We start from the raw sequence: 16,682 nt of genomic DNA, 5'->3' as shown, positions 1-16,682 counted from the left end.
TTGACTGATTTTGCTCAGGACAAACGGATCATACTACCAAGGAATCAAGGACACATTAAGACTGTTTGTCACTCTAATGGCCCCCCATTAAAACAATCAAAAACAGTACTCGAGTGCCACACTGAAGCGCTATCAGTGTGAAAGCCTTTTTGGTGCACAGCCTGATGAGGCATCATTTAACAGTCAGGGCTGGTATCTGATAGCTAAACTCCAACGGTGGCCACTGAGGTCAGTTCAGGACTGTTCAATGGGACTGACAAGGTACAAATGTATTTTTCACATGAAGTGAATTTTTCTTTAGAATTTAGAGTACATGTGGGAAAGAACACTTAATACAATGTTATGCATTGTCAAGAACTTTTCACTGTAATTTTTCATCTGAATGGCTCTTTAGTTGAGGTTGCTTTCTATTAAGATGCATTATGGTGCCCTTTGCTCATAAAGTTTAATTTCAACAGCCATTGTCTACTTATTAGAGAGCTGTGAAATTGTGCGTGTGGTGTCTGATGAGTGACACAAATCAAAGAAATAAAGAGCAGCAGCAGCAGATTAACAGCTTGTTATATTCTGTTTCACATCTCATCACTTCGCAATTGGCCGCCCGGTGAATATTCCAGCTATTTCTCAATTAAAAAAACACTTCCATCTTTGTTTTAAGTGAATTATCCCTATTGAGATATTCATCATTATTACAAGCATTAATAGTGATGTACCTACAATATGCGTGAATCCATTAATCCATCCTTCAAGGTCGTTGTTTGATGAAATGGAGGATACTGCAGCAAAATATTGAATTACAGTACTTTGTGTAACATGGTTTTCGTACCTGCTCTGTATGAGAAAAACTTTGATCAGTTATTTCTGTTACAGTGACATAATTCTTTTTTTTTTAAATTTCAAGTACAGCATACTTTTACACTTCCATTATATTGAAATTGCAAGTGCAGTTTTAAATTACTTCAAAAATATGGTACATTTTATTTTTAATGCTGTAGATTTTTATTTATTCATTAGGTACTGGTAAGTGTTAATGTACAACGTGTGCCGAATTGTACAGTAGCTTAAGATCATATATTAGTCACAAACCCAGTTTTATTTCTTATAAACACTTCGACCCTTGAAATTTAGTCGTTTTGATAGTACTTGTAGTATTTTCGTAGGTGTAAAATGTTTAAGAACCCCTGTTCCAATCAGTCAAGGCTGGGTTTCTTATAAGCATGTGTAATTGTCATAGCAAAAATGAATCATCAATGAATTTTCCTGTATCACTTAGAATCAGATTTATTCCGACCGGGTGAAGATTGGTGTGAAATTAGAATAATAGCAATCTGTATCACAATCCCTTAAATCCAGAGGTGAACCCGTGTCAGTGTCAAATTTGACTTTAATGAGATTTTCTCTCACTGTGTTTTCGCTTTAAGCAGAAGGAATTCTAAAAATGGACAAACGATGTCAGAACCCCGACTGCTAGGGGCATGAAGTAACTGCAGTGGGAACATTGGAGGATGAACATTATGTGAGGGCAGAAGGGTTTCCTCAATATCATCATTAGCTCAATTTGTAAAAGCTGCCATAGGCATAGAACCTCAGTGTTCTGACAGCAAGATAGAATATGTGGCTTAGATTTGTCAGAAAATTAAATTATTTTACAAGATATGATTGATATTTTTCTTAAATGCAATTCAGGAAAATCTATATAGGTTATTTAAGAAGTAAAAGAGACTTTAAAAATGAAATCATTTAGGTGAACTACCCTGCTTGCATCCCAATGTAGCCGCAGTCAGTCAAACCGTTTCTTTTTGTGCAGGCACCAAGCCCGGCTAAATACAGAGGGTTGTGGCAGGACGTACTTCCGACATAAAACTAGTGCCCAATCAAACTAGCGAATCAATTTATGACTGCCATACTGTATCGGTCATGGAGGAGTTTGAAAGGAATGTCTTGTAGGTAAAAAACAGATTGTCGGATTGAGCGATGAGTTTGAAACTGTTAATCGAAACGTATGATTTTCAGTGTCGTTAGTGGGTATGCTCCACAAGTAGAATGTGAGCTGGAGGTGTGTACTATGGTACTATGTCATGTCATCCAGATGGAAAGTAGATAAGGAGACGTGGTGGTGGAAGAAGAAAGTGCAGAAGCGGATACAGAGGTTAGCTAAGAAGGAGTGAGCAGTATTATCACAGAATATTTGAAAAAGTAATTTAATTAATGATTACTGATTACGCCTAAAAAAACTAACTTTGGTACTTATTTGATTATGATTTAATTTAGGTTTAATGAGTCGATGGAGTTGATTTCAACCACTATTGACTCGCACTAGCTTAGCCACTCTGGAGCCCTGAAGTAACAAATAACTGACAAACTGCATGGAATTTGTTGAAATCAACTCCACCGACTAATTAAATCCCACAAACTCAAAGATTAAGTCTATGTCAAAAATTCTCAATTTTGGATTAGGGTTAACACCATATCAGTGCCAATGTAAAAAAATGCAAATTGACTGAACAATAATCAACAACACACTAATGAATTGCACAGTGCAATAAACACAAAGGGCAGGGCGGGCGCGGATGTGTGCGCACAACCCGGAATTACGCCTGTACACACACGCGGTCAATTTGGCCACAAAACGTGCTGGCAACTAAGCACTTTAGACTCAATCGAGACCAAAACAGGAAGACCTATGAGCGGTTACCATGGAAACGAACACGTAGCAAGAACCTTTCGAACATTTTCTATTCAAAATGCTCTTCGTACATACAGTGTATCACAAAAGTGAGTCCCCCCCTCACGTCTGCAGATATTTATCTTTTCATAGGACAACACTGACAAAATGACACTTTGACACAATGAAAAGTAGTCTGTGTGCAGCTTATATAATAGAGTTAATTTATTTTCCCCTCAAAATAACTCAAAATGTAGCCATTAATGCATAAAGCCCTGGCAACAAAAGTGAGTACACCCCTTAGAAAATGAGTACATACTTAAATGTCCAAATTGAGTACTGCTTGTCATTTTACAGGAGTGCCATCAGCATTGCTTCAGAGATTGAAGAGGTGGGGGGGGTCATTCTTACCACCATGCTTGACTGTAGGCATGACACACTTATCTTTGTACTCCTCACCTGGTCGCCACCGCACATGCTTGAGACCAATGGAACCAAACAAATTAATCTTCGTCTCATCAGACCACAGAACATGGTTCTAGTAATCCATGTGCTTTGTTGACATGTCTTCACCAAACTGTTTTCGGGCTTTCTTGTGTACCGTCTTCAGAAGAGGCTTCTTCCTGGGGTGACAGCCGTGCACACCAATTTGATGTAGAGTACGGCGTATAATCTGAGCACTAACAAACTTACTGGAACCATATCATATGGTCTGCTGAGACGGGCGAGCTTTCTTGTGTACCGTCTTCAGAAGAGGCTTCCTCCTGGGGTGACAGCCATGCACACCAATTTGATGTAGAGTGTGGCGTATGGTCTGAGCACTAACAGGCTGACCCCCCACCTCTTTAATCTCAGCAGCAATGCTGACAGCACTCCTGTAACGAGTCACATGACATTTTGGAGGGAAAATGACAAGCAGTACTCAATTTGAACATTTAGGGATGCACGTATTTACTGAGGGGTGTACTCACTTTTGTTGCCAGCGGTTTAGATACTAATGTCTATATTTTGAGTTATTTTGAGGGGAAAATAAATTAACTCTATTACATAAACTGCACACAGACTACTTTTTATTGTGTCAAAGTGCCATTTTGTCAGTGTTGTCCCATGAAAAGATATATTTAAATATCTGCAGAAATGGTAGGGGTGTACTCTCTTTTTTGATACACTGTAACTACAATATTCTTCATTCTACATACATTATAAGACAATAACAAAATAATAACTCACAGATACTAAGGAAACCAATTTTAATCAGATTACTGGTTTGTAAAAAAGAACGTGTTAAATTACTCGTTACTAAGTAAGTAATCAGATTACATTAACGCGTTAGTGAGAACACTGGAAGTCAGACACTAAGAGGACTCAAGGCGTAGACAGGAGTAAAGGGAAATGCACCGTAAAGTCAAATTAGAGGTGACAAAGGAGTTTATGATGAAGAAATGTATGCTATGTTGACAGTAAAGATAAGAAGGACGTGCATCAGGGTTGTGTATAATGGGAAAATGAAAGGATAACTTTGAAGAATTCATGAATTAGGAAAATGAGCGAGAATGAAGGCTAGAACAGGTGACTGTTATGGGCCAGAAAGTAGCAAAGATTAGTCAGGATGAAGTAAGGAGGGCTTTGATGATGAAAAATGATAGGCTGAAGAGTGGAAAGGCCATCGGTCTTGATGATATGTATGGAAGTGTCTAGAAGCGGTAGCGAACCCTGAAGGAAAAGCGGAAGTAAAAGAAGACCCTGCTTGCATCCCGCTGTTTTAAAATTTCTCCCAGCCATCTGAGCATATTTGCCCGCGTCATGTCATTGGATTAATAATAGGAAACCAGCAGCGCTTTTGTGGTTGGCTTTGAAGCACCGAACATATCCTTTAAGATTATATCTTCCTAAAACTGTAAGGAAAGAAGCTTTGGCTCAAAGTTGTAGTTGTCAGTTTGTTTGTTTGTTTGTTTGTTTTTTTGTTTTCGTATTGCTGGATTTTCTGGTTCACACTTTGTATTCTATAGTATATACTGTATGTATCTATGAGCTTCTCTGTTCAAATAATCAACACTTAAATATTACATTTTGAAATCTGTTACATTTACTAAAGACCAGAACAACACGTTGTCATATCCTGGAGTATGTTATATCGTATGACTTGGCATATCTGCCAATTTTGTGATATTGTAGCTCCACTGAGGCAAGTTTCTATTAAAGTCTCGCATCACTAATTGGCCTCCTTCCAGATCTGAGGTGCTCTTTGAACACGTTCGTAACCTTCCTAAATAACAAGCTAAGCACTTTTTATGACACAAACTTAACAACCTCTGTTGTCTCACAGGGCCTCCTGGAGTGTAGTGGTAGAGAAAGTAGATGATGTGTTCTTTATGGGTGAGGAGCAGATGACCACATAAATATATCTGAAAGGGGTCAAGGTGAAAAGTTGAGGGAGAGTTTTTAGACCATATTTACTACGAAATTATACAGAAATCACTGGCATAAAACTCAAGATGGATAACCTGAGTGTTGACCTTTTCCAATGTCAGAAATAGTAAGGACATCCGTCTGATGTTTGATTCAGTTGCTTTCAGCTGTCTTCTCTGTCCATCTTTTGACTGTTGTCACTCAGGAGGAGAGCTGGTGCACTTACCGCCTTACCTCCGCATGGACTTCCTTTTGAACCGCGGCGTGCCCCGAGGTGGGGTGGCGAGCAGCAGCGGCGCAGGAGCGGCCGGCGGTTCTGCTGGTGCTACGGGAGAAACGAGAGGAGGAGCGGGGGGAGGAGCAGTGGGCCAGACCTGCCTGGAGCCTCAGAGGAGCCGTACCCTGAAGAGGCCCCCTCCGATGGAGCCCACCCCCATGGAAGTGCCCTCACCCAGGGAGGTGCAGCAGTGGCAGCCTGGAACGGCGTCCACCCTCCCACACAGGGATGTCCGGGAACGGGGAGAGGCTCGGGGTGAGGTCCGAGCAGAGGTTCCCCCAGCTGGAGACCTGGCCCAAGCACAGGCTGCTAAGCTCAGCACCTCCCAGGAGTCCCTGCTAGACTCCAGAGGACACCTGAAACAAAGCAACAACCCCTATGCCAAGTCGTACACTCTGGTATAACACTGGGATGACTCTGCGGACACACTGTTAGACGACGGGCACACAAAGGATGGTTTTCCACAACACACTTTGTTGTATATAGAACCATTTCTGACATGCGTCTGATGGTGATGCTTTTCTTTCTTTCTTTCTCTTTCTTTCTTTTAGCCTTTCTCTTTTCAATCATTTTTTCCCTCTCTCGCCCTTCTGTGTTGCTTTGACACGTTTCATTCTCTCGCACCTCTTTGGGATCTCACAGCTTTTATTTTCTATTCGACTATTCTTTTATTCTAAAGTGACGACACATGAGGATTGCCAAAATGATTTATTTAATAATTGAGAAAGAGTAAAAATGCTATTGAATTTATATCAAGGACATTTATAGTCATTATTATGATTACTATTATATATAAAAAAAGAAAGTATACAAAAATAAAGTGTAATGGAGGAAGATCATAGAGCATTTGGAAGGAGAACAATGCTTTCATAATTTATTTTCATCGTCGAAGTAAGTTTGAAGATTGGCTGACTGAGGAGCGTTTGTTTGAGCACTCTGAAGAGCCAATTGGGAAGAGGAACGCCATTGTCCATCAATCGTAATGTTTGTCAACCTTGCCTGGCGGTTGCATGGCGCGGAATCACAAGAAAGGTCCTTTCTTTTGTCACTATAAAAAAAATATACAATGTGAATATATATAAAGAGATCACTTTTATTTGTGGATATTACGGGGAAAATGATTTGGTTAATAAAGTCCTTAGTCATGTTTGCACACATCTGTTTTGGAGTCTTTTGGCCTAAACCCATATTTCATTTTATTTCTTTCTTCGTGTGCATTTAATATTAACTGGAGAACATTCATTCTTGGCACAAATTTAAAGATTTTTCATAGGGAAGTCACCTCAATTAAAAGTATGCCATAGCACCAAAACCAATTGATAGAATTTTTAAATGATTCCTTCATAGCTCATTGCTTTCGTCAATAGATGGCGCTGTAACGACGCGTGTATTATTATGTATAACTGACTGAGCAGAGTTTGCAGACTTCAGCAGGAAAGAGGAGGTAAGCTTGTGCAGAAAGTCTGTGTGACAAGCTGAAATGAGACATCAAGGGCGACCCTGCAGCTTGAACCAGTATGTACTTTTGTCACTTGCAGGCACACACCTCCTAGGACACTGTGAATAATTTATGGCAGAGCACACAGCACACCGGGGCGCCAAGATCAGCCACACTGTATTGAAGCAAACAAAACGGATTTAAAATTGCTGCATATCTACACTTGCAGCACATTGTCAAAAACTGTACCAAGAAAAGTGATCACAACCTTTGGGAAATCACAGGTGTAATCTGACAGCATAACACATTTTTGCATTGTTGGCTCATGTTGGCTAAGAAAGTATGTGCTTGTGCACTGAGTGGTGAAGGACTGATAAATATAAATGGTTCACCTGCATTCTGGGACTTTTTCATGACCTCACAAATGAACACGGTACAGTGCAGCATATCATTATCACTTTTTCAACCAACAGGGAGGAAAAAATGAAGACACGTTATATAAGATTATCATTGGTTGCCACTTTCTTTAAAAGTAGGGATGCAGAAAAACAAAAATCGATTCTGATATAGTATATCGTAATATTACGTCACGCAATTCTCATATCGTTTCGTATCGTTTGTGGAAATAAACAATTCAGATGCAGCACTTCTACTTCCGTGCCATAGTTGACACCGCGCAACAGCATTGCCATGCTCTCTGAAGTAACATCATTAGACTAATCTAGTTCTTCTCGATTATTTTATGTTATGCCCCCCCATACCCAGGAAGACGTAAACATTTCGCGTCCTCCAACTTTCTGCCGCCACTGTAGATAGTATCATTTGTCTATAAAATTATTATTATAAGTGCACCTCTACATAACATTGTGTCCTTTTCAGTATTAAGGGAAAAAAGTAATATAGATCAACTTACATATAACTTACGTATAACTTTATTAACATGGTTTTGTTTGTAACAGAAAAAGACTTAAAGCGCATCAATTAAAAAAAAAAGTCACATCCAAACTGTCAAAATACACAATACAGGTGTATTTTTACAAAAAATAAAATTTAGTAATATCAATAAACAATAATAAATTTAAGTTGATCAGCAACATTCACTCGTGAGGACAATATGCCAAACAACTTGACTGGGAAAACAAAAATGTATAGAAATAAAACAACCGTGTCATTAGACAGAGGGACAGTTTTTATTTTCGCTGCAGGCTGTATCAGCTCCTTTGCTATGCTGTAGGGTTATTTTTCACTGAGTAACATGGTATGCCACTTTATATGATGCTAACAGTAGTCGATGGTTTTCTGATGTAACACTGACAAAGCATGATGATAGTTGGCAATATTTAAAAAAACAAGAAAAAAACAAGCGGCTTTTCAATGTGATTGGGGTATAATGTCTTTAAGAGACATCTTAATTGATTTGGCTTCCTGCTGTCCGCTGCAAACATTTTTAAACAGACTGTTCTTTCCTCGTCTCCCACTGTATTAAAAGTCAAAGCCAAACGCTACATACGCTTCGTCATATTTCCTCAGTGCTCTCCAGTGCTCTTTGCTGTGTGCTCTTGTTTGGTTCATAAATACTGCACAACCTCTAAAAACTAGAGCGCCAATGACACCCACTCAGTGGTTGTGCAATTACATGTTGTTTTAGTACGGCAAAAGAGGGGAGGGGGGGTGGCGCGCGCCTCACTATTTAAAAAAGTACTGGACTAATCCGAGTAGAGATTTAGGGTATGTCACCTTCTTGTGGCTGGCCGACATTACTGGGCTGTTTCCACACACCTGTCAGCGTCATTCAATGTAAACAGTAACATTAGCTGCTGTTGGCTGTGTGCTGCAGGCGGCACACCTCAGCAATGGCGGTCAGGGTACTTCTGATTGTTTTGCTTATTTGATTTGTCCTTGTTTTATTTTTCATTCTTTTTATTATTTCAATTTGGGACTTAATCGGGATAGAATCGAATCATGACCTGTGAATTGTGATACAAATCGTATCGCTAGATATAGGGCAATGCATACGCCTATTTAAATGGATTATTTGGCATAACAGTTGAGGAAAAAATGCCATATTTATTCATGCATGGCAGGCTGATTGAACTCTACCTAGGTATTAGTGTGTGCGTGAAAGGTTGTTTGTCTCCTTGTGCACTGTGATTGGCTAGCAACTGATTCAGTGAGTACCCTCGTGAGGATAAGCAGTTTGGAAGATAAATGAACAAATAATAATTTTAATATCTTACATGAATTGTATATACGGTAAATGTACTACAATCTGCTGAGCAAATTGCTAAAAAATCTAGAGAATTATTTCCTCATAATTCAGTGGTTCTTACCCTTGCTAAAGTTACCAAACCCCACTAGTTTCACATGTGCATTCACTGAGCTCTTTGAAAGTTAATTTAAAAAAAAGCTTTTTTTTTTTTTTCAATTCAAAACCAATAAACTAAGCTAGCGAGCTAACATATACAGTGGGGAGAACAAGTATTTGATACACTGCCAATGGGTTTTCCCATTGACTGTGTATCAAATACTTGTTCTCCCCACTGTATATAATATAAGTAAATTCCCATTCAAATTTCCAATTTACTAAAAATAATTTTGTCTTTCACGTTTAATTTTCATGTTGGGAAAGGAAACGAAACTCATTCAAACTGTTCTTGTTTTATTGTATATATTCTCATTTTATTGTCACATTCTCGCATCACATACTGTTTTCATGGCATAAAATTTACCGGTCGATTTACATTCCTACCCTCAACTATGGTCACCAGCTTTGGGTCATGACTGAAAGAACAAGATCCCGGATTTAAGCGGCTGAACTGAGTTATCGCTGTATGGCGTCAAGGCTCTCCCTTAGAGATAAGGTGAGAAGCACAGTCTTCCGGGAGGGCCTCAGAGTACAGCTGCTGTTTCCCAGCATTGAGAGGAGCCAGATGAGGTGGCTCTGGCATCAAATTAAGACATGTCCCCCTGGGAGGAGGCCCCGGGGCCGACCCACGACATGCTGGGGGGAGACTATGTCCCCTGGCTGGCCTAGGAACACCTTGGGATCCTCCAGGAAGAGCTGGATGAAGTGGCTGAGAAGAAGAAAGTCTGGGCTTCACTGCTAAAGCTGCTGCCCCCGCTACCCGAACTCTGATCATTGGGAAAAAATGGATGGATGGATGGATGGATGGATGGATGGATGGATGGATGGATGGATGGATGGATGGATGGATGGATGGATGGATGGATGGATGGATGGATGGATGGATGGATGGATGGATCGAGAGAAAATGAAGTGGGTTTTTTTCTTTTTTTTCATCATCCGCACAGTCCATGCTGCCTGCAGGTCTGTTATACATACCAAGTGCTAGTCAACCTTCCACTGAGCAAACCAGTCCCCCCCCCCCCCCCATTAGATAGAGGACTAGCAGTTGAAAGAAATGGAATAAAGCATGTAAATTGGAGGAAAACCAGTCCAAAACCGAGTCTAAAATTACTTTGGTTGGTGTGTAAAAATTGGGCCCTGTGTGTCTTAACGTTCGCCGAACCCCTTAGACTTACTCACCGAACCTCTGGGGTTCGAGCGAACTCAGGTTAAGAACAACTGTCATAATTTATTATTTTTACATCCTGCATAGCCATTTACATTGTAAATATGCCACTGACCGAGTACTTTATTTTTTTCTATGTGCAGGATTAAATACATTTTTATTTTAGGTGTAACGGAGCCGAACGCATACCCATCTATAAAAACATTTAACAAGCAAAAGATGTATATATACTATATGTGGTAATAAATCATTTTTATAATTTAAAAGTGATGTTACTGTGGGAGTCTTATCTTTTGTATCTAATTTTAACATTGTTCATTTTCCTCCCCTTCTGCTCAACTGGTTGCCACGCCAGCTTTGCCCCTTTCTTTCCTCTTGTTGATTTGTTAGTGTTGAGCGGAACCACTGCAGCTGCAGTCACCCATGCATCAACCCTTAAGGGTCGCTGGTCATCAGTTGCCTCTGAACGTTACCTTTGTCCAAAGGTTCCCCATACACTGATGCGTCAGAATGCCAAAAGCCATTTGCAGGTTTATTACTGAGTGTCGCCTCAATGTGGCTGCATCACCTCAATGATTAGAGTCATCTTGCCACCACCGCCTCTGCTTTTACTTTGTGCGCAATTGTATTTCATTGAGGTTAAGCCTGTGGTCTTCTCATGGGACTTTGCTTCCTAGCAATGCACAGTATATATTTTTTAATCCCAAGGCACACTGCCAAACTAAAATGTCATAAGAAAAACTGGTAACACTTTACAATAAGGGTCCTTTAATTAACATTTGTTAATGCATTTTTAACACTTCTTAACACTGAACAACAGTCATGGCTAGAAATAGAGCATATAGACTGCAATCGAATACAACTGGCAAACCTCCCCTATCTTAGTTCTAATATCAAGCAACATAGCTGCTTCAAGAATCCAATGATAGCATGTACCCTGAAAGCCTGGTGGAGAGGAATGGAAATTACACATTAACAATTAGCGCTGTGTAAATTTTCACCAATCTGGCACAACCCAGACTTTGGAGTTGATAAAATTCCTATGTATTTTAACACATGCGATGATACAGGAATAAACCAGTTACAGCATTTGTTTAAAGATAATACATTCATGTCGTATGAAAAAATACTACAAGCTTTCCAAATCAAAGGGGTACGTTAGCCCCACCACCCTTTGTAAATAAAATAGTAAACATCCATCCTCAAAAAAAAAACAAAAAATCTTTCAAAAGTATATAAAGCTTTCTCATGTAACAACTCTACTTCTCTACCGATCGAAAAATGGAGTACCGACCTTTCGGTAACATTAGATAATAACTATTGGTCCCACATTTTTGAAAACACATTTACAATGACAAAGAATAACAACCTTCAACGTATACAGTTCAAAATACTGAACAGATGATATATTACTCAATCTAAAATGCACAAAATGGCGTTCTCCCAATCCGATAAATGTACAAGCTGCAACGTAGATACTTTAGATACATACTTTCAGTCTCATGGTGTATGCAGCGGCCACAATTCCCTCCCGGGTCGGCCCAGCCCGCGCCGCATCTCCTTGAACCGGGTACTGGGGTGGTGCTCCCTGGTGTCATTCCGCGCACCCATCCTGGCTCGGGGTGGGTGACTGTGACATATTTATGTCACACTGCTGTTGCCATAGTGTGCACTTCCTGTGGGTTTGTGCAGACCCTCAAACATGCTCTCAAAGCATCACAAGGGCAAAGTACACTCCATCAGAGACTACACGAATTTCTCCTCAAATACCGAACATCTGTGCATGCAACTACAAAAGTATCGCCAGCGAGCCTCATGTTTTCTCGAGAGATACGAACTGGCATGGATCTTCTGAAACGACCAACCCTGAGCGAGATTGTTCAAATGGATCAACGGAAGCAAGTCAAGTACAGAGACCTGCATTCCAAGAACCGAGTTTTTGCACCTGGTGACTCTGTTATGGCCCGGAGTTACCAGAGTAAGGAAAAGTGGGCCCCTGCCACCATCATTGCTCAAACTGGGCCTGTTTCCTACACAGTTCAGACAGCTGATGGTGTTTGGCGTCGCCATGTGGATCAATTGTTGGGAACACCAGACACTACTCCAGAACTGTCTATTGATTGTGATGATGCTAGCAGTGTAATTATATCAGAAATGTCTAGCTGACCGGATGTGTCAAAAATACCAGAAATATCTAGCTTACCGGATGTGTCAAACCCAAACAATCCTGCTGTAATTGTGTCTAATTCAACCAATGCACAAACGGAACCTGAAATGGTATCAGAACCTGTTTCCACAAGTGGAAAATCGGAAGTGACTGTTGAACGTCGTTATCCTGCACGCGACAGGCGACCGCCTGATGGATTGGATTTATAAGTAATAAGTAATGAGGGAAAAACAGGAGGTATTTTTGTGCTTATTTCTGGGACAGACGATGGCTCCTTTGCTGGGCTGCGGGAGGAGGGATGGGTTGCGCTGCCCCCCACCCCACCCTGCCTCCCCGGGCTGGCGGGGTGGAGGCCGTGGCCCTTGGTTGGCGTTTTCGGCTCGTCTGCTTGGCTGTCACATGTTTGGTTGGGCTCGTGTGCAGCTGGTTGTGATTGGGCGCGCTCGGGTGGAGCGTCCTGGTGCTGAGAGTGGCGGTGGGGCGGCGTAGGGTCGGGTGCCAACGGGCTTACACCGACAAGGGATTCACATGATTACTTGGTTCTAGATCACAGTGCTGATTTGTGTACACTCTACCCCACCCAATCACTTAGCTTATAGTCACCCCCACTCCCCCTCCTCTTCTTTCCCTGGTCAACAGGCCCCCCCACATGGTATTAATAGCTAGTGTAGGCATTTAATGTATTTCTTGTTGTTGCTTTTCTTTTCTTGTGTTTCTTTTTCTCTGTTCTCTCATAACCCCTTCCTGTTCGCTACTTTGTCATAATAAAAGAAGTATGTTTAATGATCACAATGGGAGTATGTCATACTCTCAAAACTGTCATTTTAAAACTGTACAGACCAACCAGACACTTAGACTTCCATTCTCCGGGTCAAAAAAGCTGAACAGAACAGGTTTAAAAAAAAATAATAATAATATTAACAATAATAATAATCATGCATTTTTAGACAATAACTCATGTATATGTAACATGACAATAATTCATTTAATCCCTTATCTAAAATTTATTAATATATTGATTAACATGAGTTAATGCATTAAGTTAATATCATTAGTTAATGCATTTTAAGAAAATAACTAATGTTTAAATAACATTATAATAATTCATATAACCCCTTATTTAATATTTAATAATACTGTATATTAACTAACATTAGTTAATGCATAACCAGACAGTAACTAATAGTTTTGTAAAATTGAAAATATATAGGCCTATATAGGGTTAGGGTTTAGGGTAAGGGGTTGTTAACTTAAGCATTTATAATTTCTTAGTTAAGGGACACATGTGCTACACTTTACAATAAGGGTCCAAAACACATTCAGTAATGGTTAATTAAGGTTAAGTAATACTTATGAGGTACATTCACATGAAATAATACCATACTTAAGGTTAGGTTATGATATATAATATATATAATAAATTACTTAACATTAATTCACCTATACAATAGTGCATTTATAAATAGTTATTAATGTATACTGGTACTAGTAAGTGATTATGTTATTTTAAAATGAGAAACATTGCTCTGTGAGTCCTTGGGTGCTACTAACCTAACCTTAAATATGGTATTATTTCACGTGAACGTACCTCATAAGTATTACGTAACCTTAATTAACCATTACTGAATGTTTTTTTGGACCCTTATTGTAAAGTGTAGCAGATGTGTCCCTTAACTAAGAAATTATAAATGCTTAAGTCCCCCCCACCCCCTTAACTTTTATTAACCATTACTGAATTCTTTTTAGATCTTTATTTTAAAGTGTAGCACATGTGTCCCTTAACTAAGAAATTATAAATGCTTAAGTTAACAAACCCTAACCCTAAACCCTAACCATTACTGAATTCTTTTTAGATCTTTATTTTAAAGTGTAGCACATGTGTCCCTTAACTAAGAAATTATAAATGCTTAAGTTAACAAACCCTAACCCTAAACCCTGGCCTATATATTTTTTTAATTTTACCAAACCATTAGTTACTGTCTGGTTATGCATTAACTAATGCTTTAACTAATATTAATTAATATTTTACTAAATGTTAGATAAGCAATTATACTAATTATTGTAATGTTACTTTAAACATTAATTACTGTCTAAAAATGCATTAACTAATGTTAATTAAGGGACCCTTATTGTACAGTGTTACCGAAAAACTTAGACTCTAAAATATTGTGTCCTCAATGAATATAAAGAAGTCGAATTATCATTTCTTCCATTTCTTGGAGAAGCGTTAATTTCTTCGGCCTGTCACTCTATGTACGTAGCTGACAGAATGATGACGAAATTCTTAGTTATAGTATTCTAAATAAATGATTGAACAGTCTAAATTGTCCGTAGGTATGAGTGGGTGCATGAATGGTTGTATGTCTCCTTGTGCCCTGCGATTGGCTGGCACCCGGTTCAGGGTGTATCCTGCCTACTGCCCATAGTTAGCTGGGATAGGCTCCAGCACCTCCGCGACCCTCGTGAGGAAAAGCGGCATGGAAAATGAATGAATGAATGATTATTTTTGGGCCGATTACATGAAATTTGATCATTTCTATTCACACACCTGATGATGTCTCTTGACACTGTAATTGTGAAATAAGCAGTAGAACAGTACTCCGTTTTACTTTCCACTGTAAAGTATGTGTTTTTACATGCTGAAGGCATGCCATGTTGCAAATCAATTAGTTGTTTATGTTCTTATTATTATTCTTGTGGACACTAACTTTGAAGTCCTACTCCTATATCTTTCATTAACCAGTCTTCTTGAAACTTGGTGTCTATGTAGGATCCTCGGAGCCTGATTTTTTAATTTTTGTATCAGGCCTGATAAATTAATTGTGGATTTATCGCTGCCTGTGTTGCCTGTAGGTTACGAGTTTTCCAATAGAGGTCACTAGGGATGTGACAAAATATCGAAATGGTGATATATCGTGATACTTTGTATCCCAAAAGGTTATCAATATGCTCCTGCCAAGAATCAAGATATCGTTTTAAAAAGGTGTCAATGTCTAAAAAAATCAAATAAAAAAAAGAACCAAGAAGTTGCTACCAAAATCTTCCACCTTAATGGTGTCTCAGTTAACTCTAACACTGCACTGACGGTGCGCGACGCCCAATCCATTTAGACTGGGAACGTTCGTTCATTCAAAACCAGAGCCTTCACAGTCATTCTGTCCGATTTTCAGGGCATTTTACAGGTCACTTCCTGTTCATTTTAGGGCATTTACAGTTAATTTCCTGTTGAGTTTGAGTCACTGCCTTTTCATTTGGGTGATTCCCAGGTCTTCCTGTTCTGTAACTCAAAATGAACAGGAAGAGACCCATAAAATCCCCCCAAATCAACAGGAAGTAACTAAAAATAAGCAGGTAAATGACCTTAAATGGCCCAAAATTACCTCATTGCCTAGCACTGGCTGCCACTGACGGCCATAGATATCCTCCCAGTTCAAACGTATTGGACGTCTATTAGTGATAAACTCATTCCAACTGACAGCTGAGGCTTGTTTTTCTGTTTATTAGTTGTTTGTAGAATATCCTAGAATGATTTCCCGACCAATGTATCGATAACCGTTGTATCGCCATATCGTCAGATCATCGTTATCGTGAGCTTTGTGTTGCAAATCGTATCGTATCGTGAGGTACCAAGAGGTTCCCACTCCTAGAGGTCACACTGCCTTCAGCCTGTAGTGTGCTGTAGCACACACATGCTTGTTACTTAAATTCTTCATGCATTATTCTTAATTTATAAATCTCAATCACAACAATGGGCTATCTTAGACGAGTTTGGTTCAGAGAACTTGGGAGTCTGGAGGGCCCTTGGGCACTTTCACGTTAGGCAAAGAGGACCAGGGTCAGGTTTGAGAGCTACTTCGCAACAACACTTGCAAATGACTTGTTGAAAAGGTTAAGTATTCACACTGCGCTAACCGAACTTTCCGAGTAGCATCATGTGGACGAAAGGCGCACTCATTGATTAGACAAATTTAGAAGAGGAAATACCTCCCTCCTGAGGGGGAGGGATCGTGGAGCATCACAGCGTGATGCTGTGATGCTGCATGTAAGGTAGCATAAACACAACCTGGTCTGCTTGCATTCACAAGCGAAGCAGGGTGCTGTTAAAGCAGACGGAGACCCATGATTTTTGAACAGACCAGGTTTTTTTTTTGGTTTGAACTAGAGTTCGGATGCGCTTTCACATTCACAAAATG

The 16,682-nt window shown here is 39.7% G+C and overlaps 1 protein-coding gene across 4 annotated transcripts in view; it reads left to right on the top strand.

Moving 5' to 3' along the window:
* dscamb (Down syndrome cell adhesion molecule b) overlaps nucleotides 1–8,338 on the top strand; it is a 203,686-nt gene extending 195,348 nt beyond the window's left edge. For 3 of the 4 annotated variants that reach the window (XM_057838123.1, XM_057838122.1, XM_057838120.1), the window contains exon 33: nucleotides 5,280–8,338. In XM_057838123.1, the coding sequence (XP_057694106.1) occupies nucleotides 5,280–5,755 (476 nt within the window). In that variant the 3' untranslated portion in view covers nucleotides 5,756–8,338. The remainder of the gene's footprint in view (nucleotides 1–5,279) is intronic. The other variant, XM_057838121.1, reaches the window with a different exon arrangement.
* The last annotated feature ends 8,344 nt before the right edge of the window (nucleotides 8,339–16,682 follow it).

This window comes from Corythoichthys intestinalis, chromosome 6, assembly GCF_030265065.1.
Source record: "Corythoichthys intestinalis isolate RoL2023-P3 chromosome 6, ASM3026506v1, whole genome shotgun sequence".
Classification (NCBI taxonomy): Eukaryota; Metazoa; Chordata; class Actinopteri; order Syngnathiformes; family Syngnathidae; genus Corythoichthys; species Corythoichthys intestinalis.
This window is presented reverse-complemented; position numbering and strand designations above follow the sequence as displayed.